Source organism: Notothenia rossii (assembly GCF_949606895.1).
Source record: "Notothenia rossii genome assembly, contig: scaffold_243, whole genome shotgun sequence".
Lineage (NCBI taxonomy): Eukaryota > Metazoa > Chordata > Actinopteri > Perciformes > Nototheniidae > Notothenia > Notothenia rossii.
The window spans coordinates 20,236-45,000 of NW_027639529.1; the positions used below are offsets into that span (position 1 = coordinate 20,236).

General features: G+C 44.1%; 1 protein-coding gene and 2 long non-coding RNA genes across 5 annotated transcripts in view; 2 read left to right on the forward strand and 1 right to left on the reverse strand.

The window, feature by feature from the left end:
- The window catches only part of LOC307027709 (phosphatidylinositol 4-kinase beta-like), a 59,087-nt gene that overhangs the window by 16,605 nt on the left and 17,717 nt on the right, over nt 1-24,765 (forward strand). The window contains exons 1-7 of one of the 2 annotated variants that reach the window (XM_079696000.1): nt 7,717-7,883; nt 13,566-14,040; nt 14,463-15,370; nt 16,355-16,786; nt 17,157-17,384; nt 22,040-22,294; nt 23,208-23,314. In XM_079696000.1, the coding sequence (XP_079552126.1) occupies nt 13,581-14,040; nt 14,463-15,370; nt 16,355-16,786; nt 17,157-17,384; nt 22,040-22,294; nt 23,208-23,314 (2,390 nt within the window). In that variant the 5' untranslated portion in view covers nt 7,717-7,883; nt 13,566-13,580. Of the gene's footprint in view, nt 1-7,716; nt 7,884-13,565; nt 14,041-14,462; nt 15,371-16,354; nt 16,787-17,156; nt 17,385-22,039; nt 22,295-23,207; nt 23,315-24,765 lie in introns of those variants that run through there. The other variant, XM_079695999.1, reaches the window with a different exon arrangement.
- Nucleotides 512-7,628, reverse strand: LOC307027710. Of its 2 annotated transcripts, none has more exons than XR_013804728.1 (2): nt 1,712-7,628; nt 512-1,658 (listed from the first exon to the last, which is right to left on the reverse strand). It is a non-coding gene; the product is annotated as an uncharacterized lncRNA (long non-coding RNA). The 2 variants fall into 2 exon arrangements; XR_013804729.1 differs by having other exon boundaries at nt 1,691-7,628.
- Nucleotides 17,391-18,461, forward strand: LOC307027711. The gene is made up of 3 exons (XR_013804730.1): nt 17,391-17,594; nt 17,676-17,726; nt 17,960-18,461. It is a non-coding gene; the product is annotated as an uncharacterized lncRNA (long non-coding RNA).

Genomic DNA, 24,765 nt, shown 5'->3' on the forward strand with positions numbered 1-24,765 from the left:
GAAAAGAAAGCGAGGACGACCTAGGAAACCGCGCCCAGAAGAAGCCCCGCCCCCTCTTCCTCCGGCTGTTCTCTCACCCAAACCCCCTGCCCCCTCTCACATGCCAATCATCACCTCGGTAACGGGGGGTGTCATCCAGCTGTTGCAGAGCGCCCCCCCTCCCCATTGGGAGATTCAGGGGGTCATTCAGAAAGCCCCAAGACCAGGAAACAACATGTTGGCTGTTCCATCAGCTGTGCTGCCCCCCCCCACGCTGCACGATGATGACCAGGTGGAGATCACCCTCACCCCCGTGGAGCTGGACACGCCCACTTCCTATTCCTCCGCTCCCACTTCCTGTTCCCCCCTCACAGTGATGAAGAGGAGGGAGGAAGAGGAGGGGGGGGAGGGGGGCTCTAAGGGACAATAATGGTGCTTTTCCACTGCAGCGCGGTTTGAGCGTGCCGTGCCCGGCCCGTTTTTGGTTGCGTTTCCACTCGGCGTAGTTCCGGCTAGCGGGTACTTTTCACAGTTTTCTGGCTCTCCAAAATCTCAGCGTGTTTTCTGAATGGAGATCGGCTAAGCTAACGCAGTATCTGCTCCGACCGTCCACACTCACAACAACGGCCTACAGACAGAAATAAACCATACCGTACTGAGCCGAGCGAGGCCCTGCAGTGGAAAGGCACCATAACTCGCTTCTATCAGCTGTTTAACCTCACCTGGAACATTAAGCCCCGCCCCTCTTTTGGCCTCTTTCCTCTTCCTGATTGGTGAAAATCCCAGAGTTGAGGATACATGAAGCCAATTAAACGTTTTCATATTCGCTTCCTTCCCTCTTCCTTCCTTCCTTCCTCCATCTCCAGACTTTGTGCAGCCTTAGATGATTTAGAAGAAGAATAAAGGACAGAGTGACTAAAGGAAGGAGGAAACAGGAAGTAGGGAAGGAGACACAGAAGGTACTACGGGTTGAGCCTCTCGAGGTTCCTTAAATCTTCACCGGAGCGCCGTGTGTGTGTGTGTGTGTGTGTGTGTGTGTGTGTGTGTGTGTGTGTGTGTGTGTGTGTGTGTGTGTGTGTGTGTGTGTGTGTGTGTGTGTGTGTGTGTGTGTGTGTGTGTGTGTGTGTGTGTGTGTGTGTGTGTGTGTGTGTGTGTGTGTGTCCTCATAAGCCGCCCCTTGTGTAAAGATGAATCACATTCTGACTAAATTCAGTTATTAATTATTAATATCATCAGTTCGTTAAATTTAATGAGACTTTAAAGTCGGTGGAGTTTCTTTAGTGAAGGTTTTTTTAAATGCCACCGATTCATAAATAAGAGTTATAAGAGGAGTAAATCATCATTTCCCCACAAAGTTGAAACTGGAGAACATGTATTTAAACATCACAGAATAACAGAATGAGTGGTGTTTACGTGATTCCACTTCCACAGAGAACCCCTTAGCGACAGCAGCTCGGCCCGACGGGGTCTAACGTTTCCCCCGACTGACATTAGCTCTTATTAGCCCCACAGGCCCAGCAGAGATACACATTGCAGTTTATTATTCATTATTATAGTTATTACAAGTTGTTAATGTGGCCTGAAGCAGTTTGTCTTCATCACCAAGTGACCTGAAGAGTCAGCATGCAGTAATACTGAGGGAAGAGGGCCAGCCTCTGTAGCACTAGCCTAGCCTAAACCTAGTCAAGCCTAGCACGAGCCTAGCCTAAACCTAGTCTAGCCTAGCCTAAACCTAGTCTAGCCTAGCACTAGTCTAGCCTAAACCTAGTCTAGCCTAGCACTAGCCTAGCCTAAACCTAGTCGAGCCTAGCCTAGCACTATTCTAGCACTAGCCTAAACCTAGTCTAGCCTAGCACTAGCCTAGCCTAAACCTAGTCGAGCCTAGCACTAGCCTAGCCTAAACCTAGTCGAGCCTAGCCTAGCACTAGCCTAGCCTAAACCTAGTCTAGCCTAGCACTAGCCTAGCCTAAACCTAGTCGAGCCTAGCCTAGCACTATTCTAGCACTAGCCTAAACCTAGTCTAGCCTAGCACTAGCCTAGCCTAAACCTAGTCGAGCCTAGCCTAGCACTATTCTAGCACTAGCCTAAACCTAGTTTAGCCTAGCACTAGCCTAGCTTAGTATCGTTGCCATGCTTCCTTTGCACTAGCTCCTCTGATCAGCGATGTGACGTCACCACGGTTTCTCGGAGACGTTAGAGTTCACTGTGTTTGAGTTGAGGGAAATTATGGGATGTGTTTCGATAAAATGTGAGAAAAAGTAATTAAACCAGTTCACATGATGCTAACCCTATTTTGTAAAAAGATACAAAACATTAAAAAAATCTGCTTTTTCAATTTTAACTTAAAAATAATTGTTAAAATTAAAAATTAGAAATAGAATGGAAAATGTTTGTCTCTATCGAAAGATTCCCAGAAAGAGGTTAGAAACTATCTGCCCCCCCATCTTCTTCTTCGTTGGTGGACGTCGTGGTTACGCCACATTGTTGACGTTTGTTTTTTCTGCCAAACCGCCTCCGGGCGTCTTCTTCTTCTTCGTTGATGCTTCAAACCGCAAATCACTGTTTCACTTCAACACTCGTGTGTGTGTGTGTGTGTGTGTGTGTGTGTGTGTGTGTGTGTGTGTGTGTGTGTGTGTGTGTGTGTGTGTGTGTGTGTGTGTGTGTGTGTGTGTGTGTGTGTGTGTGTGTGTGTGTGTGTGTGTGTGTGTGTGTGTGTGTGTGTGTGTGTGTGTGTGTGTGTGTGTGTGTGTGTGTGTGTGTGTGTGTGTGTGTGTGTCAAAGGGATGCCAACAGTGTGATTTCTTTGACTGTTAAAATGACTCCTGTTGCATGATGGGAAAGTGAGTTTAAAGCAGCTCTGTTGATGCTCTCTTTTTGTATCAGAAAAACAAAGTGCCAACATGTTGAAATGACCGTCTTCAAACAGACCTGAAACCACTGGAGGTCCTCGGGGTCATGGTTTCATGGTTTTTTATGCATCGATGAAATACAGTTCAGAGTTACGTGTTCGACTGCAGAGGGAAGCGTTTATCAGAGGTTCAGAAACTGGATTCAAAGCAGAGTTTTAGTGACAGGAAACTCACCTGTAAAGCTTCAGGAAGTCCCAGTTTCAAAAGGAAGTGAACACAACGCCAAGAGTCCAGTCCATCCCAGTTTGGATCTCTCACTGGGACCGACTGGGCCATCAGATCGTAGAGAGTCAAAGGCAGGAAGAGCCCAGCTGGTCTCAGTTTCTCTCACTGGGAGCTCTGGTTCTGGGAATATTTCACTGTGGAGCCTCGTGGCTCAAAAACAGAAACGGGTTAGATAATCAAAGATTTAAGGATCGGGTTTCGGGTAGCGGAGTGACCGCATATAGAGAACCGCAGTGACGCGTCCTAAAACCCGGAAGTAAGTTAGCATTTTTACCACGTCCGGTTCCTTCGATAAAAAGCAATGGGATCTCTCCGTAGGGTTTAGGAAACTATCTGAACTAAGGTCTGTGGTTGAGACACATTGAAGAGACGGATCACGTTTTGTTCTACATTAAATCATCAGCTGTGACCCCACTGGTGATCTCTGAAGAGTGGACGTGTCTGAGAAACGATGGTTGTTACCAAGTGGCTGAATAGGACTACAGAAGTCGTGGAGGCCGTTGTACGTCATTACACCGAACACGTAAACACTCCTCTAAGTTAGTTTCTGTTCTGCTTGAGAGCAAGTACCTGCCTCCTGCAGACTGTTCAAACAAACGCTTCAACTCGTTCCATCTAGAATCTGTGTGTTTGAATATGGATCTGAAGTTGGCGTGAAGTTGAAGCAACGACCCTGCTGTAGTTCCTTTATAGCATAACGTTAGCATTTTGCTTCTGGCGACTAGATTTATGATTCGAAAATTATAAAAGTAGGGAAGACATCTGGAGATTATCCGGCTGAACAAAAGGTGATCCGTCTCTTAAATGTGTTTCAACCACAGACCTTATTTCAAGCTATTTTCCAAAATCCTATGGAGAAATTGCATTGCGTTTTTGTGGAAGGAACCGGAAGGAGTTGACTTCCGGGTTGTAGGACACGTCACTGCGGTTCTCTATAAGGATCAACCTCAGCGTCCTCTGATGTCACTTCCTGTTGTGGGATGTTTACCTGCTGATTGATTGACAGGAGCCTCTTAAAGGAACAGTTGTGTCTTAAAGGGACAGGAGCCTCTTAAAGGAACAGTCGTGTCTTAAAGGGACAGGAGCCTCTTAAAGGGACAGGAGCCTCTTAAAGGAGCAGTCGTGTCTTAAAGGGACAGGAGCCTCTTAAAGGAACAGTCGTGTCTTAAAGGGACAGGAGCCTCTTAAAGGAACAGTCGTGTCTTAAAGGGACAGGAGCCTCTTAAAGGAACAGTCGTGTCTTAAAGGGACAGGAGTTTCTCACAGAGTTGGACCAGAACCTGCTGAATTCTGCAGGTTAAATTAATGCAGTCTGTTGTCCATCAGCTGTTGTCTTAATTGGAGACTTTTGTGTTTTAAAGGGTCGTTCAGAGGCTCCAGAGTCACCCAACAAGACCAGTAAACCACTGGCTGACACCAGTCACAAAGACAATGAGGTGCTGGTGTAGTGGAAATACAATCGGTACATTTGTTGTGTTATTGTGGAACTTAAAATGTTATTTCTGAGTCACCAAGTCTCATTAACGTGGCAGGAGTTCACCATGACCTGCTGAAATCTCATAAACACAGGAACTGTCCCTTTAACTCCTGACCTGAACGGGTGTCATGTGACCTGAACGAGGGTCATGTGACATCTGTGATTAATCATCAGATAAATAATTTTATTATAAAAGGTGACGGCATGACGAGGCGTTCGAGGATCCTGGTCTCCGCAGATTCTGGGGTAAAGAAAGCTAACAGTAGCCCTGTTTCCTGTCAGAGACACACTCAGCTGGGGCTTCTGGGTAATGTAGTCTCTGAGTGTGACTCTGACACTAGACAGATTTGAGAGCTGCCGTTTTATTTAGTTTTCCTCCGTGTCTCTGCTTTGTGTCCTCGTGTCCGACGGTTGTACAGCTCGTTGTTGTGCAGATTTTATTATTATTATAAGTGTAGCCTATATGATGTGTTTTGCTTTGCATGGTTTCTATCCTGTGTGTTTCTGTATCTCAATGACTGCTTCTGTCCCGTCCCCCCGTCCCGTGCTCAGCTGTCGTTGGTTTTGTTTTGCACTCTAATTGAATATTTAATTTTGGGGAGTCGACGTTGGTCTAGAAAAAAAAAAAAAAAAGTGTAAACGTTGCCCAATAATCTGTGATGCAGCTTGACTTCCTGTCGGAGAGACGGGCGACTCGTGTGAATATATTTTCCTACCTGACGACTGGAATAAAGGAAGTGACGTTCTCTTCTCATTCTCCCCTCTCTTTATTAAAGTCTTCCCCTCTTTACTCTCACGTCCCGAGCATTAGGACTCATTCCTAATTCACTTCAGAAACACTTAAAGGTGGGGTAGGTCATTCACTTCAGAAACCCTTAAAGGTGGGGTAGGTCATTCACTTTCACCGTGGCGCTGTAAAAAGCATGACCAATCATCTGCCTCGGCCCGGGTCAGATGACTGGATGGCCTACCTGCCTGTCAGCCATCCATCTGTGCACCAATTTATCTGGTTTCCTCATTGGTCATGTATGCGTTGGAGGAGGGGCTCTGTGAGGAAGTCTGAAGGAAGAGGCAAATTGTTTCCGGTTTTGTATTTTTAGATTCTAGATCGCTCTATCTGGTTTCTCCATTCTTACCTACCCCACCTTTAACATGATGTACATAACAGAGTAAAGAGTACTGTACTTTATATACATGTATATACAGTATGATTACACAGGTGGGAGAAGTACTCAGATCGTGTACTTGAGTAAAAGTAGGGTGCGTTCATACCTGCCTTGTATAGTCCAGTTGAATTGAACCCTGGTGCGTTTAGCCACTTGGTGCGGTTCATTTGGGTCGGTGTGAACACAGTCCTAGACCTCTTAAGTGAACTAAACAACCGGACTCTGGTCCGCTAAAACAGGTGTTCTCGGAGCGCTTGCTTGCGAACTCTGGAGCGGTTCATTGCTGGTGTGGACGCAGTCTGCACCAAAACACAGGAAGCGCAGTATTTACGTGTCACAAGAACGCGGATATCTTAAAACATCTTTAGCGAAAGAGTCTTTCAAGACATCCGCGGTTGTTTAGTTAAAGAGTAAAGCAGAATTAAGTGTTGAACAGTGTCGTGTAAAGTAAAAATTCTCCCTCAGCTACATAAAATAAAAATAGTCAGTTGTTACTGTTTGAACTAACGTAGCAACCAGGAACTGATTCGATAGCGTTTTTGATTACAGATTTCAAAACATCGTTGCTTGCTTTAAAAGTAGCACAATGCATTATGTCAAACCTTGGGAAGTATCTAGATATCCCTGCCCTAATGCCAAAGGAACTGGCAACTGAATATGTGTCGCCGTCTGATGTCTATGTCTGGACCGCTGCGTAAAAAAGAGGGTTTCTACCCGTTACTTCTTCTCCGCTGTTTTTTAACGGACGTTGTCTGATTATATAATCATATGCGCGGGCCGCTAGTGTCTGTTGATCTCCAGATTAACAGCAGCATGAGAATAACCTGCCGAAAGTGCCGATGCTCCATGGCGGAGGCTCCGCTAGAAATTGCCGGGATTTGCGTTTTTACCCCCTTATGTCTGACCAATGGTTGAACAGCATTTCCGAGCACATTACTTGTGTTTAAAGTTTATAGTCCGTTTGAGTTTTGCCCGTGTGAACCTGGTGTGAACGCAAACCGAATGTAGTGGCCAAAATCATATAGAAATAAAACAGATAATTAACTTAAAATAATACAGCCGCTGAGGCACTAGTTAGCAGATTTTACGCAGATCCAGGTCCAGACAAGATTCTCCGTTGTACATTTATTATGATCCAATATCATTGACAATGAACAGGTTTCCTATGGTTTGTTCCTTAAGCCTTTCCAATGGCTTTCCTTTCCTGTGGTTGGAAAACTCTGTGGCTCGAAACACCCTGCTAAAAAACCGTTTGCCTAATAGTGCTCTGGCTCCCACCACCACCCACCTGCCTCCAATATATACAATTACACCAGGTGCTCTAATCACCCAGTGCCCAAAACATGCCTTTAAAATAAAAGCATAGAAACTACTTTAACTTATGAAGCTAACTAAGAATACATATAAATAAATGATAATAATAATAAACAGCAAGAAAACAAATGTTAAACTAGTCAATAATATAAAGAGATATATAGCTCCAACACCGAACCTTCTGAAAAATGAAACAATAACAAACTGTGGTCTGGTGCGCACCAGAGAGCGGACTATTAGGTGTGAATGCACCCCTAAGTACTCAGATCTTGTACTTGAGTAAAAGTAGAAGTACTCAGATCACTCAGGCAATGCCGCCCGCACTATTCATTGATTTCCAGTAGCCTTTGCATCATTTTACATAACTAGGTTTGTGTTAATCCACCGGAGATAATGATCATTCTCATCTAATGATACCTGGCATTGAGGCCGTGTGCGTGTGTGTGTGGGCGCGTGTGTTAGGGTTAAGGTGGGCCTGCCTACAGCAGGTGATTTGTGTGCTACACTTTTTTAAATAAAAAAGAACCAACCAAAACATGCAAGTAAACAGAAAACAAAATTTTCTTTTTTTTGGTCTTTTTTTTCTGAACCGTCCTCCTGCTGCTCTTATTGTGAAAGGGTTTAGCGGAAGTGTGGTTCTCCGGGACTGCGGCTGTCCTCTTGGCGGAAGTTGCGTCACAGCTGCTGCCTTAAATCCGAGCCGAGCCAGGCCAGAAAAACACATCAGAAAGTCTTGACCAGATGTCCTGAAACCTGGAGCTTTGACCCGGACCACCGCCAGGTTTTAACCCGGGATTCGAGCCTCAAACCCGGGTAGGTGCGCCTCTTTCCCCCCGGATGTTCTGGATGCTTGTCCCCGGGCGAAGGGCCTCTTTCTGCCGGGGGACAGGCTCTGAATCCGGGGTGTTTCCTCCTGATTATACCGGGGGGATTTCTTGTTAAATGTACCGTAAATACTCTGATAAATACTACAGCTGAGAGTACAGCTAGCATGGCGCAGTATCTCAGTATCTGGGTTTGTATATCTCTATTTCCTCTTTTTGCTCACTACACAGGTCATGTTTAAACTATACTGTGTGTGCTGTAGTGTACTCCCATATACTCTATAATACAAGTACACTGTGTGTGTGTGTGTGTGTGTGTGTGTGTGTGTGTGTGTGTGTGTGTGTGTGTGTGTGTGTGTGTGTGTGTGTGTGTGTGTGTGTGTGTGTGTGTGTGTGTGTGTGTGTGTGTGTGTGTGTATAAACTTCACACTTTGACCTGAACTGCACACGTCATTCCCCTTAAATACTCCTTACATCAGTGCTTAATAACAGTATAGTAATAATCTACCTGCTGATGTCCGGGTGTATATCAGTATGTAGTGTCTCTACTTTAAAGAGTCCTCTCCTGCTGATGTTCAGGTGTATATCAGTATGTAGTGTTTCTACTTTAAAGAGTCCTATCCTGCTGATGTTCAGGTGTATATCAGTATGTAGTGTCTCTACTTTAAAGAGTCCTCTCCTGCTGATGTTCAGGTGTATATCAGTATGTAGCGTCTCTACTTTAAAGAGTCCTCTCCTGCTGATGTTCAGGTGTATATCAGTATGTAGTGTCTCTACTTTAAAGAGTCCTCTCCTGCTGATGTTCAGGTGTATATCAGTATGTAGTGTCTCTACTTTAAAGAGTCCTCTCCTGCTGATGTTCAGGTGTATATCAGTGTGTAGTGTCTCTACTTTAAAGAGTCCTCTCCTGCTGATGTTCAGGTGTATATCAGTGTGTAGTGTCTCTACTCTAAAGAGTCCTCTCCTGCTGATGTTCAGGTGTATATCAGTAGTGTCTCTACTTTAAAGAGTCCTCTCCTGCTGATGTTCAGGTGTATATCAGTATGTAGTGTCTCTACTTTAAAGAGTCCTCTCCTGCTGATGTTCAGGTGTATATCAGTATGTAGTGTCTCTACTTTAAAGAGTCCTCTCCTGCTGATGTTCAGGTGTATATCAGTATGTAGTGTCTCTACTTTAAAGAGTCCTCTCCTGCTGATGTTCAGGTGTATATCAGTATGTAGTCTCTCTACTTTAAAGAGTCCTCTCCTGCTGATGTTCAGGTGTATATCAGTATGTAGTCTCTCTACTTTAAAGAGTCCTCTCCTGCTGATGTTCAGGTGTATATCAGTATGTAGTGTCTCTACTTTAAAGAGTCCTCTCCTGCTGATGTTCAGGTGTATATCAGTATGTAGTGTCTCTACTTTAAAGAGTTCTCTCCTGCTGATGTTCAGGTGTATATCAGTATGTAGTGTCTCTACTTTAAAGAGTCCTCTCCTGCTGATGTTCAGGTGTATATCAGTATGTAGCGTCTCTACTTTAAAGAGTCCTCTCCTGCTGATGTTCAGGTGTATATCAGTATGTAGTGTCTCTACTTTAAAGAGTCCTCTCCTGGTGAAGTTCAGGTGTATATCAGTATGTAGTGTCTCTACTTTAAAGAGTCCTCTCCTGCTGATGTTCAGGTGTATATCAGTATGTAGTGTCTCTACTTTAAAGACTCCTCTCCTGCTGATGTTCAGGTGTATATCAGTATGTAGTGTCTCTACTTTAAAGAGTCCTCTCCTGGTGAAGTTCAGGTGTATATCAGTATGTAGTGTCTCTACTTTAAAGAGTCCTCTCCTGCTGATGTTCAGGTGTATATCAGTATGTAGTGTCTCTACTTTAAAGAGTCCTCTCCTGCTGATGTTCAGGTGTATATCAGTATGTAGTGTCTCTACTTTAAAGAGTCCTCTCCTGCTGATGTTCAGGTGTATATCAGTATGTAGCGTCTCTACTTTAAAGAGTCCTCTCCTGCTGATGTTCAGGTGTATATCAGTATGTAGTGTCTCTACTTTAAAGAGTCCTCTCCTGCTGATGTTCAGGTGTATATCAGTGTGTAGTGTCTCTACTTTAAAGAGTCCTCTCCTGCTGATGTTCAGGTGTATATCAGTATGTAGTGTCTCTACTTTAAAGAGTCCTCTGCTGCTGATGTTCAGGTGTATATCAGTATGTAGTGTCTCTACTTTAAAGAGTCCTCTGCTGCTGATGTTCAGGTGTATATCAGTGTGTAGTGTCTCTACTTTAAAGAGTCCTCTCCTGCTGATGTTCAGGTGTATATCAGTGTGTAGTGTCTCTACTTTAAAGAGTCCTCTCCTGCTGATGTTCAGGTGTATATCAGTGTGTAGTGTCTCTACTTTAAAGAGTCCTCTCCTGCTGATGTTCAGGTGTATATCAGTATGTAGTGTCTCTACTTTAAAGAGTCCTCTGCTGCTGATGTTCAGGTGTTGTATATCAGTATGTAGTGTCTCTACTTTAAAGAGTCCTCTGCTGCTGATGTTCAGGTGTATATCAGCATGTAGTGTCTCTACTTTAAAGAGTCCTCTGCTGTTGATGTTCAGGTGTATATCAGTATGTAGTGTCTCTACTTTAAAGAGTCCTCTCCTGCTGATGTTCAGGTGTATATCAGTATGTAGTTGTCTGTAGATCATGTGACTAAAGGTCAGCCCTTTGTTGTGATGATCATTCAGAAGGTCAGAGGTCACCACAGCAGGAAGTACAGTAGTACTACCAGTGTGTACAAATACACAAAAAATAAAAGGTGTGTGTGTGTGTGTGTGTGTGTGTGTGTGGAGCTAGCTAGCTACCTAGCTACCCACAGCACCCCCCAAAAGAAATCTCTGCCTGACGGTTTTGTGTGCCCTCCCATGAAAATCATATGACAGGTCCGTGTGCAGCAGGAGGCCGTTATATAACACACTCTGGTGGAAGGTGGGAGGCAGTCACATGATCAAACACAGAACGACTCGGACGTAAAACACATTTTTAATTCCATTTAATCCTGAAAATCAACATTTTTTTTTTTTCTACGACAATGTAATCTAGAGATCCAGCGTGTTTCCAAGGGAACACAGCTGTTATTAAAATGGTAGAAAAACAAATGTTGATCCCCTTCATATTGAATGTTCCCATCAGCCCCTCTCCCAGCAGAATGTGTCCTCTTTCAGACGTCAAGCATTGTTTACCTGGGAATTTGAGATTTTACATGTCTACTAATTTCACTTTTACTTCAAAGTTAAAACATTTTATCAGATTTTTAATTTTTATTTATCAAAACATTTGGACTTTTTTTCTAATAATTTCTCTTTTTTCACAGAATTTAGACCGGGCTACAAATTCCCATAATTCAGATAATTTTCCCGTAAATGTGGAATCTTTCCTCGATGATATAATTTTTTTCCCAGAACATTTAAACAATTAATTCGGCCAGCGAACCAATCGGAGCAGACTGGGCTCTGGTTTCAGACAGAGGGTGAAAGGAGGTGCTGCTGCAGTATGAGATGAATTAAGAGCTTTTTGAACATTAAAGCATGGAGACATGTCCCCGTAGAGGACTCTTTAAAGTAGAGACACTACATACTGATATACACCTGAACATCAGCAGGAGAGGACTCTTTAAAGTAGAGACACTACATACTGATATACACCTGAACATCAGCAGGAGAGGACTCTTTAAAGTAGAGACACTACATACTGATATACACCTGAACATCAGCAGGAGAGGACTCTTTAAAGTAGAGACACTACATACTGATATACACCTGAACATCAGCAGGAGAGGACTCTTTAAAGTAGAGACACTACATACTGATACACACCTGAACATCAGCAGGAGAGGACTCTTTAAAGTGGAGACACTACATACTGATATACACCTGAACATCAGCAGGAGAGGACTCTTTAAAGTAGAGACACTACATACTGATATACACCTGAACATCAGCAGGAGAGGACTCTTTAAAGTAGAGACACTACATACTGATATACACCTGAACATCAGCAGGAGAGGACTCTTTAAAGTAGAGACACTACATACTGATATACACCTGAACATCAGCAGGAGAGGACTCTTTAAAGTAGAGACGCTACATACTGATATACACCTGAACATCAGCAGGAGAGGACTCTTTAAAATAGAGACGCTACATACTGATATACACCTGAACATCAGCAGGAGAGGACTCTTTAAAGTAGAGACACTACATACTGATATACACCTGAACATCAGCAGGAGAGGACTCTTTAAAGTAGAGACACTACACACTGATATACACCTGAACATCAGCAGGAGAGGAGTCTTTAAAGTAGAGACAGTACATACTGATATACACCTGAACATCAGCAGGAGAGGACTCTTTAAAGTAGAGACACTACATACTGATATACACCTGAACATCAGCAGGAGAGGACTCTTTAAAGTAGAGACACTACATACTGATATACACCTGAACATCAGCAGGAGAGGACTCTTTAAAGTAGAGACACTACATACTGATATACACCTGAACATCAGCAGGAGAGGACTCTTTAAAGTAGAGACACTACACACTGATATACACCTGAACATCAGCAGGAGAGGACTCTTTAAAGTAGAGACACTACATACTGATATACACCTGAACATCAGCAGGAGAGGACTCTTTAAAGTAGAGACACTACATACTGATATACACCTGAACATCAGCAGGAGAGGACTCTTTAAAGTAGAGACACTACATACTGATATACACCTGAACATCAGCAGGAGAGGAGTCTTTAAAGTAGAGACAGTACATACTGATATACACCTGAACATCAGCAGGAGAGGACTCTTTAAAGTAGAGACACTACATACTGATATACACCTGAACATCAGCAGGAGAGGACTCTTTAAAGTAGAGACACTACATACTGATATACACCTGAACATCAGCAGGAGAGGACTCTTTAAAGTAGAGACACTACATACTGATATACACCTGAACATCAGCAGGAGAGGACTCTTTAAAGTAGAGACACTACATACTGATATACACCTGAACATCAGCAGGAGAGGACTCTTTAAAGTAGAGACACTACATACTGATATACACCTGAACATCAGCAGGAGAGGACTCTTTAAAGTAGAGACACTACATACTGATATACACCTGAACATCAGCAGGAGAGGACTCTTTAAAGTAGAGACGCTACATACTGATATACACCTGAACATCAGCAGGAGAGGACTCTTTAAAGTAGAGACACTACATACTGATATACACCTGAACATCAGCAGGAGAGGACTCTTTAAAGTAGAGACACTACATACTGATATACACCTGAACATCAGCAGGAGAGGACTCTTTAAAGTAGAGACGCTACATACTGATATACACCTGAACATCAGCAGGAGAGGACTCTTTAAAGTAGAGACACTACATACTGATATACACCTGAACATCAGCAGGAGAGGACTCTTTAAAGTAGAGTCACTACATACTGATAGCATAGGAAATCCTACCATTATTGTTTTCCCAGTTTCTCTCTTAACGTTAAAGACAGCAGGTTGTGTGGTTGGAGCGGTGTTGCAGGGTGAACATGTTCCCGGTCAGACTGCCTGCACGTGTGTGAGTAACACTCGGTGATTAAAGGGTTAACATTTTTCAGTTATTAAACTTTTGAATCTATTTCTCTCTAGGTGTGTTTTTCCAAGATGGCGGACGCCGAGGTGTCCCTCTCCCCCGCTCTTCTCCACCTAAGCCCCGCCCCCTCTGCCATAAGCCCTGCTGCCCCCCCTCCCCCCCCTGGCGCCTCCTCCTCCCCCACCACTTTCTCCTGCCCCTCCTCCCCCTCCAGCGCCTCCTCTTCCTCCTCCTCTTCATCCTCCTCCTGTTGTTCTGAGAGCTCTTCTGACTGCCCTCACCACCATCATCATCATCACCTTCATCACTCGCAGCGCCCCAAACTGCAGCCGCCTCCCCCCCCCCACAGCGAGCAGCCCTCCTCCCCTAGTGCCAGCCCACGCAGTTCCTCTCCTAGCGGTAGCATCGGTAGCACAGGTAGCATTGGGAGCAGCAGCGAGGGGATCGGCAGCGAGTCGTCCAGAGGACAGACTCCTCCGTTAGACATCGTCTCTGAGGACCACATGGAGATGGACCTGAGGGCGGACCAGGGTGAGGCCAGACCTTTTGATACCCTCATACTGATATAACAATACGAGTATACTTTAAAGGTCACCTGTTATGCAAAATACACTTTTTCATGTCTTTAATACATAAATATAATAATTTAAGTTGAAAACAGATGTTCTTTCAAAGGTTCAGGAGTTTAACAGTCAAACTAACAAAAGGAGCTGAGGGGGGGCAAAGACACAGAAGAACTATTATATCCTGATAGTTTGGATTGAAGTAGGAGGGTCCCATCAAACCCCAGTGTTTAATGTGCGATGGGCTCATGGGGCTGTTCAGGTCCGCACAGAGCAGGCTCCCTTGGTATCAGAACTGTTATTGGTAACCAGCACTGCTCCTCTGGTATCATGCCGTCTGTATGCAACACTTACTTCTGCCTCTCTCTCCTGACGCCTCGGTGCTCTCAGTGATCGACCCTGAAGTGGCTCTGAAGGCCTGCCAGGAGGTCCTGCTCCAAGTGAAGCTGCAGAACAGAGAGCTGTGTGAGCAGCAACACGTGGACAACAAACAGGAACCGCAACAACAACAACAGGACCATCATCAACAACAACAACAACAGCAACAACAGGACCATCATCAACAACAGGACGATCATCATCAGCAACAACAGGACCATCATCAACAACAACAACAACAGGACCATCATCAACAACAACAACAACAGGACGATCAACAACAACAACAACAACAACAACAGGACGGTCATCAACAACAACAACAACAACAACAGGACAATCATCAACAGCAACCACAACAACAGGAAGATCAACAACAACAACAGCAACAGGACGATCATCAACAACAACAACAACAACAACAGCAACTAGACGATCAACAACAACAGCAACCACAACAACAGGGCGATCAACAACAACAGCAAACGGAGATCTCTGGTCCTCAGTGGGTCATCAGCCCGGACACCAGCTCCATCAAGGAGGAAGACGAGGAGGAAGTAGAAGAAGGTAGCTCTGTGAAAGATGAAGTAAAACAAAATGGCGTTTCTTCCCAGCGAGAAGCTCCTCCTCCTTCCTCTTCTTCTTCTTCTTCATCCTCTCGACCGGAGTCTTCCTCGCTGCTCGTTACACCCTCTTCGTCCAAACAGTCGTGGCTGCTCCGCCTGTTCGAGTCCAAGCTGTTTGACGTCTCCATGGCGATCTCCTACCTGTATAAGTCCAAAGAGCCGGGGGTGCAGGCGTACATCGGGAACCGTCTGTTCAGCTTCACCGACAGCGAGGTGGACTTCTACCTCCCTCAGCTGCTCAACATGTACGTGCACATGGACACGGAGGTGGGGGACGCCATCAGCCCCTACCTGGTGAGTAAACTATAGATTACAGTTAGCATCAGCCCCTACCTGGTGAGTAAACTATAGATTACAGTTAGCATCAGCCCCTACCTGGTGAGTAAACTATAGATTACAGTTAGCATCAGTCCCTACCTGGTGAGTAAACTATAGATTACAGTTAGCATCAGTCCCTACCTGGTGAGTAAACTATAGATTACAGTTAGCATCAGTCCCTACCTGGTGAGTAAACTATAGATTACAGTTAGCATCAGCCCCTACCTGGTGAGTAAACTATAGATTACAGTTAGCATCAGTCCCTACCTGGTGAGTAAACTATAGATTACAGTTAGCATCAGTCCCTACCTGGTGAGTAAACTATAGATTACAGTTAGCATCAGCCCCTACCTGGTGAGTAAACTATAGATTACAGTTAGCATCAGTCCCTACCTGGTGAGTAAACTATAGATTACAGTTAGCATCAGCCCCTACCTGGTGAGTAAACTATAGATTACAGTTAGCATCAGTCCCTACCTGGTGAGTAAACTATAGATTACAGTTAGCATCAGTCCCTACCTGGTGAGTAAACTATAGATTACAGTTAGCATCAGCCCCTACCTGGTGAGTAAACTATAGATTACAGTTAGCATCAGCCCCTACCTGGTGAGTAAACTATAGATTACAGTTAGCATCAGTCCCTACCTGGTGAGTAAACTATAGATTACAGTTAGCATCAGCCCCTACCTGGTGAGTAAACTATAGATTACAGTTAGCATCAGTCCCTACCTGGTGAGTAAACTATAGATTACAGTTAGCATCAGTCCCTACCTGGTGAGTAAACTATAGATTACAGTTAGCATCAGTCCCTACCTGGTGAGTAAACTATAGATTACAGTTAGGAAGTTTTTCCTTGTCCGATGTGAGGGTCAGAGGACGGAGGCTGTCGTATTGATATTCTCTACAAACTGTAAAGTCCACTGAGACGAAAGTAACATTGATTGATTTTGTCTCTCTCAGATCCACCGCTGTCGAGGAGGCATCACCTTCTCCCTGCTGACGGCCTGGCTGCTGGGAGCGTATTCCTCTGACATGCACATCTCCACCCAGCGTCACTCCAGAGGAAACAAGCTGAGGAAACTCATCCTGTCCGACGAGCTGAAGCCCTCTAGCCCTCCAGCTGATCCTCACCGCGGGGGGTCTGTCTCCGGCAGCCCCTCTCCGTCTCATCGCCGCTGCCACCGCCGCCACAACAGCAACAACAACGTGGACTCAGCGTCTCCGTTTCCCCCCCCAGAGAGTCCTGTTCTGGGGGAGGGGGAGGTGTTCGTCTCCCCCTCCAGGAAGACCCACCAGAGGTCAAAGTCTGATGTGAACACAGCCAGCAGTGGGTTTGGATCTGGCCTCAGGAGGACAGGAAGTAACCCCAGAGTGGAGGCCGTGCCGGAGGAGGTGAGGCTTTTATTTAGAAACTCGTCTCAGAACCAGGTTTCTCACCAGGTAGCATGACACGTACGAGGAACTTGACTTGGTGTTATGGTGAATACATAAAAGAAACAAAAAGTAAAAACACAGAAAACTATTTAACTCATTGTTGGGAGCTGGGATTTATAAAAGTTAAATAAAATACTGAGATTTTTTTTTTGAAAGTCATCTCAGTGTTTGGTTTGGTGTTTGGTTAAATACTGAGGCTTTTATTTAGTAACTAAACAGTTAAATAAAGTACTGCCACTAATAGAGAGACAGGCCAAGATGATAATGAACATATATATATATATATACATACATACAATAATTAACCCGTGATATCTCCTCTCTGCAGCTGGAGCGTCTTCGGCCTCAGAGAGAATTGGTGAAGTCTCTGCTGGGCATCGGGAGGCGTTTGGCGACGCTGCCGACCAAAGAGCAGAAGACTCAGCGTCTGATCTCTGAACTCTCGCTGTTGAACCACAAGCTGCCCGCTCGAGTCTGGATGCCCACGGCTGAGAACCAGCATCACGTCGTCAGGATCCCAAACACCCAGGCTGTGGTGCTCAACTCCAAGGACAAGGTAACACCGTTAGCTTAGCATAGAGACAAGGGAACACCGTTAGCTTAGCATAGAGACAAGGTAACACCGTTAGCTTAGCATAGAGACAAGGGATCACTGTTAGCTTAGCATAGAGACAAGGGAACACTGTTAGCTTAGCATAGAGACAAGGGATCACTGTTAGCTTAGCATAGAGACAAGGGATCACTGTTAGCTTAGCATAGAGACAAGGTAACACCGTTAGCTTAGCATAGAGACAAGGTAACACCCAGGGGCGGATCTAGAACAGTGTTAGCTTAGCATAGAGACAAGGTAACACCCAGGGGCGGATCTAGAACAGTGTTAGCTTAGCATAGAGACAAGGTAACACCCAGGGGCGGATCTAGAACACTGTTAGCTAAACATAAAGACAAGGGAACACCGTTAGCTTAGCATAGAGACCAGGTAACACCACACACACCGGAGACTGTTAGCTTAGCATAAAGACAAGGGGACACCGTTAGCTTAGCATAGAGACCAGGTAACACCACACACACCGGAGACTGTTAGCTTAGCATAAAGACAAGGGGACACCGTTGGCTTAGCATAGAGACCAGGTAACACCACACACACCGGAGACTGTTAGCTTAGCATAAAGACAAGGGAGAGGTGTCTTTCTGGCTCTTTAATCTTTTGCAAAAGAGGCAAACAACATGAGGAGCAATGTCTCCACACTGAAGAGAGAGCTTTCATACAGTTACAATGAAGACGTGCTTAGTCATGAGATAACTGACCCCTGACCCTATCGATAGACCCATGATCAGGTCACTGTGTGATCACATGACACCTTGTGACTGATCATCTTCCTGAGTGCTGAGACCTACTGTCTCTCGACATGTAAGGCTTAGTGTTATTTGTATGTTAAATATAACATCATAGCATTCAATTCACTGATAATCATCATTTCCATTACAGTAACACACCTGAGAGCACCGTTAGCTTAGCAATATGAGAAATATAACACCTGACACAGGTAACTACAGTGTGAAATCATTAGAAACCACAAAGACTTACAATTAATGCAATCAACTCAGAACAAAGACTAGTAGGCGTAAACTGTTAGCCTAGCTTAGGAAACACAGGTAGAAACTGTTAGCCTAGCTTAGGAAACACAGGTAGAAACTGTTAGCCTAGCTTAGGAAACACAGGTAGAAACTATTAGCCTAGCTTAGGAAACACAGGTAGAAACTGTTAGCCTAGCTTAGGAAACACAGGTAGAAACTGTTAGCCTAGCTTAGGAAACACAGGTAGAAACTATTAGCCTAGCTTAGGAAACACAGGTAGAAACTGTTAGCCTAGCTTAGGAAACACAGGTAGAAACTGTTAGCCTAGCTTAGGAAACACAGGTAGAAACTATTAGCCTAGCCTAGCTTAGGAAACACGGGTAGAAACTGTTAGCCTAGCTTAGGAAACACAGGTAGAAACTGTTAGCCTAGCTTAGGAAACACAGGTAGAAACTGTTAGCCTAGCTTAGGAAACACAGGTAGAAACTGTTAGCCTAGCTTAGGAAACACAGGTAGAAACTGTTAGCCTAGCTTAGGAAACACAGGTAGAAACTATTAGCCTAGCTTAGGAAACACAGGTAGAAACTGTTAGCCTAGCTTAGGAAACACAGGTAGAAACTATTAGCCTAGCTTAGGAAACACAGGTAGAAACTGTTAGCCTAGCTTAGGAAACACAGGTAGAAACTGTTAGTCTAGCTTAGGAAACACAGGTAGAAACTGTTAGCCTAGCTTAGGAAACACGGGTAGAAACTGTTAGCCTAGCCTAGGAAACACAGGTAGAAACTATTAGCCTAGCTTAGGAAACACAGGTAGAAACTGTTAGCCTAGCTTAGGAAACACGGGTAGAAACTGTTAGCCTAGCCTAGCTTAGGAAACACGGGTAGAAACTGTTAGCCTAGCTTAGGAAACACAGGTAGAAACTGTTAGTCTAGCTTAGGAAACACAGGTAGAAACTGTTAGCCTAGCTTAGGAAACACAGGTAGAAACTGTTAGCCTAGCTTAGGAAACACAGGTAGAAACTATTAGCCTAGCTTAGGAAACACAGGTAGAAACTGTTAGCCTAGCTTAGGAAACACGGGTAGAAACTGTTAGCCTAGCCTAGCTTAGGAAACACGGGTAGAAACTGTTAGCCTAGCCTAGCTTAGGAAACACGGGTAGAAACTGTTAGCCTAGCCTAGCTTAGGAAACACAGGTAGAAACTGTTAGCCTAGCTTAGGAAACACGGGTAGAAACTGTTAGCCTAGCCTAGCTTAGGAAACACAGGTAGAAACTGTTAGCCTAGCTTAGGAAACACAGGTAGAAACTGTTAGCCTAGCTTAGGAAACACGGGTAGAAACTGTTAGCCTAGCTTAGGAAACACGGGTAGAAACTGTTAGCCTAGCTTAGGAAACACGGGTAGAAACTGTTAGCCTAGTTTAGGAAACACAGGTAGAAACTGTTAGTCTAGCTTAGGAAACACGGGTAGAAACTGTTAGCCTAGCCTAGCTTAGGAAACACGGGTAGAAACTGTTAGCCTAGCCTAGCTTAGGAAACACGGGTAGAAACTGTTAGCCTAGCTTAGGAAACACGGGTAGAAACTGTTAGCCTAGCTTAGGAAACACAGGTAGAAACTGTTAGCCTAGCTTAGGAAACACGGGTAGAAACTGTTAGCCTAGCTTAGGAAACACAGGTAGAAACTGTTAGCCTAGCTTAGGAAACACAGGTAGAAACTGTTAGCCTAGTTTAGGAAACACGGGTAGAAACTGTTAGCCTAGCTTAGGAAACACGGGTAGAAACTGTTAGCCTAGCTTAGGAAACACAGGTAGAAACTGTTAGCCTAGCTTAGGAAACAAAGGTAGAAACTGTTAGCCTAGCTTAGGAAACACGGGTAGAAACTGTTAGCCTAGCTTAGGAAACACGGGTAGAAACTGTTAGCCTAGCTTAGGAAACACAGGTAGAAACTGTTAGCCTAGCTTAGGAAACAAAGGTAGAAACTGTTAGCCTAGCTTAGGAAACACGGGTAGAAACTGTTAGCCTAGCTTAGGAAACAAAGGTAGAAACTGTTAGTCTAGCTTAGGAAACACAGGTAGAAACTGTTAGCCTAGCTTAGGAAACACGGGTAGAAACTGTTAGCCTAGCTTAGGAAACACGGGTAGAAACTGTTAGCCTAGCTTAGGAAACACGGATAGAAACTGTTAGCCTAGCTTAGGAAACACGGTTTGAAACTGTTAGCCTAGCTTAGGAAACACGGGTAGAAACTGTTAGCCTAGCTTAGGAAACACGGGTAGAAACTGTTAGCCTAGCTTAGGAAACACGGGTAGAAACTGTTAGCCTAGCTTAGGAAACACGGGTAGAAACTGTTAGCCTAGCTTAGGAAACACGGGTAGAAACTGTTAGCCTAGCTTAGGAAACACGGGTAGAAACTGTTAGCCTAGCTTAGGAAACACAGGTAGAAACTGTTAGCCTAGCTTAGGAAACACGGGTAGAAACTGTTAGCCTAGCTTAGGAAACACAGGTAGAAACTGTTAGCCTAGTTTAGGAAACACAGGTAGAAACTGTTAGCCTAGCTTAGGAAACACAGGTAGAAACTGTTAGCCTAGCTTAGGAAACACAGGTAGAAACTGTTAGCCTAGCTTAGGAAACACAGGTAGAAACTGTTAGCCTAGCTTAGGAAACACGGGTAGAAACTGTTAGCCTAGCTTAGGAAACACAGGTAGAAACTGTTAGCCTAGCTTAGGAAACACAGGTAGAAACTGTTAGCCTAGCTTAGGAAACACAGGTAGAAACTGTTAGCCTAGCTTAGGAAACACAGGTAGAAACTGTTAGCCTAGCTTTAGGAAACACAGGTAGAAACTGTTAGCCTAGCTTAGGAAACACAGGTAGAAACTGTTAGCCTAGCTTAGGAAACACAGGTAGAAACTGTTAGCCTAGCTTAGGAAACACAGGTAGAAACTGTTAGCCTAGCTTAGTAAACACAGGTAGAAACTGTTAGCCTAGCTTAGGAAACACAGGTAGAAACTGTTAGCCTAGCTTAGGAAACACAGGTAGAAACTGTTAGCCTAGCTTAGGAAACACAGGTAGAAACTGTTAGCCTAGCTTAGGAAACACAGGTAGAAACTGTTAGCCTAGCTTAGGAAACACAGGTAGAAACTGTTAGCCTAGCTTAGGAAACACAGGTAGAAACTATTAGCCTAGCTTAGGAAACACAGGTAGAAACTATTAGCCTAGCTTAGGAAACACAGGTAGAAACTGTTAGCCTAGCTTAGGAAACACAGGTAGAAACTGTTAGCCTAGCTTTAGGAAACACAGGTAGAAACTGTTAGCCTAGCTTAGGAAACACAGGTAGAAACTGTTAGCCTAGCTTAGGAAACACAGGTAGAAACTGTTAGCGTAGCTTAGGAAACACAGGTAGAAACTGTTAGCCTAGCTTAGGAAACACAGGTAGAAACTGTTAGCCTAGCTTAGGAAACACAGGTAGAAACTGTTAGCCTAGCTTTAGGAAACACAGGTAGAAACTGTTAGCCTAGCTTAGGAAACACAGGTAGAAACTGTTAGCCTAGCTTAGGAAACACAGGTAGAAACTGTTAGCCTAGCTTAGGAAACACAGGTAGAAACTGTTAGCGTACAGTTTTAACGGATAGAGCTGTGTTCCAGGCTCCCTACCTCATCTACGTGGAGGTTCTGGAGTGCCAGAGTTATGAAACGTCTCCGGTTCCGACCCGGATCCCAGAGACCAGGATCCGCTCGGCTCGATCCGCGGAGAGCCTGGACTGCGGCGTCTCCACAGCTAATGCTAACCTCAGCACGATGACATCAGAGCATCGAGCCGGAAGCTTCTCCACCGTTCCGAACTACGACAACGACGACGAGGCCTGGGCGACCGACGACATCGGGCAGCTGCAGGTGGAGGTGAGGGGGGAGAGGTGTAATTTAGATATAATAAGAGCTACTTTATTTGTGTTTATGTTATTATTATTATTATTATTATTATTATATAGTTAGAGAACTCTCACTGGTCCCCGGGCTCAGCTTCGATCTCAGGATCCATGTATTTCTGATCCTCTCAAGAATGGAAGTAATCAAAACAAAAAAAGATAATTTGTTGGTATTTTTCAAAAAATCTCAAAATTCTCACTTTTTCTCTAAATCACCAAATTCAGACTTTTTTTCTAAATCTAAAAGAATCTCGTATTTTCTCAAAATTCTAACTTTTTCTTAAAATTCCTTAAAATTCTGACTTTTTCCTCAAAATCTCATTTCGGACTTTTTCTCCAAAAACTAAAAATCTGACTTTTTCTCAAAATGTTATCTTTTTCTGAATACTTAATAATCCCTGGTCCCCGGTTTGATCTTGAATCTCAGGATCCATGTATCTGTGATCCTCTCCAGAATGGAAGGAGTCATCACATACAGAGCATCAACTAGTTCCTGAACAGTGTCCTTCACATGCTGATATCCAAGAGAGGGAGTCACTCAGTCACAAGATGGAGGAATAGAAAGCAGTATTCAATGTTTACTTCAGATTAGCTCCACGTCAGAAATGAGCATGCTTGTCATATGTCTCTCTCCATAGAGACTGAATCATCATGTTAATCACATAGCTATCATATGCCTCAAACAGTCCTGATGCTCTTCTAGGTAATCACACATCCTGTCCTGTTCACAGCTACAGTTGATACCTTTGTTAGCATGCTGCTCTCATGTACAGTATGTGTTCTATGTATATGTTGCAGGTGGAGGTAGAGATCTGCAGACTAATGAATGCTATCAGGTCATCATTCTGACTGTATTGATTGTAATGAATATTATAATGTGTGTCCAGGTGGAGGCTCAGACCAGCAGCTCTGATAACATCAGTCAGTTTTCAGTGGACAGCATCACGAGTCTGGAGAGCCGAGAGCCGGTGTTCATCGCCGCCGGAGACATCAGGTACTATATATATATATATATTTATAAAACGGACAAGTCAAATCAAGCAATCTGATTGGTTCTTAGCCGTGATATACTGAGCGTATACCACGGGTAGAATTGTAAGTTACTTTTCACAACAAGTCAGTATCCCTCCGCCTCTGAGAAAAACAGTATACCGTTGGGTTGGAACAAGAAAGCAGCGGAGAAGTAACGGGGCAGAAGCCCTCCTTTTTGACGCAGCGGTCCAGACATAGACATCAAACGGCAAAACATATTCAGTGTGCAGTTCCTTTGGCATTAGGGCAGGGATATCTAGATACTCTCCAAGGTTTAACATAATGAATTGTGCTACTTTTAAAGCGAGCAACGATGTTTTCAAATCTGTAATCAAAGAGGTCCGCAAAAACACTATCGACCAATCAGATTGCTTGATTTGACTTGTCAGTTTCATAAATATATTTACATTTCTTCCGTTACGAAACAAACTTACAAAGCATAAAATGGAAACATTTAAGATTAACTTCGACCTCCGGGGGGTCTCACTATGGAGGAGTGGATTGAGCAGTGCCTATCTCCAGAGAGCACCTAAACTACGACATGCAGAGCTACGTGAAGAGCAGGAAGACCAACTGGAAAAGTAGCACCATTCAAAAGCTTTCTGATGCGGGTCTTGAAACAAAGCAGAGAAATGATGACCGTTAGTTGCCACAGGTGCGAAAGCTCTCTCCAGAGCTACTGGAAGCCCAATCTCTGGGACCGGAGAAAGTGGAGCAATATTCTCTCCACGCCAAGCAACAGCCTCGAACAACCTCAACCTATACAAGTCACCACGTAAGCCATGCTACTGATGCTGGACAGGTTTTCAGTGGATGCACAATAAACAGCAACATACACATTAATGTAAATAAACAGCCAAATAATGGATCAACGCTCTCTGTCTAATATGTTCGCTTGCTGTTAGTGTTGTTGCATAGCAACCACCTCGCACTATGTTTCGTGCAGAAAGCAACGGAGGGACTATTTTATTTTGTACATCATTATTTACTAATAAAAACTATTTAAATTAGAGTGTGTATTTTTCTTTCATATTGCCACACTTGGTAACCGTTTTATAAAAGCAATAGCTCACTTCAGGCCGTGATATATGCTCATTATATCACAGCTAAGGGGGAACCACGCCCCTTAGCTGTGATATAATGAGCATATACCACGGCCTGTCGTGAGCTATTGCTTAAATATATATATATATACACACACACACACACACACACACACAGTGGGGCAAACAAGTATTTAGTCAGCCACCAATTGAGCAAGTTCTCCCACTTAAAAAGATGAGAGGTCTGTAATGTTCATCCTAGGTACACCTCAACTATGAGAGACAGAATGGGGGAAAGAATCCAGGAAATCACATTGAAGGATTTTTAATGAATTAATTGGTAAATTCCTCTGTAAAATAAGTATTTGTT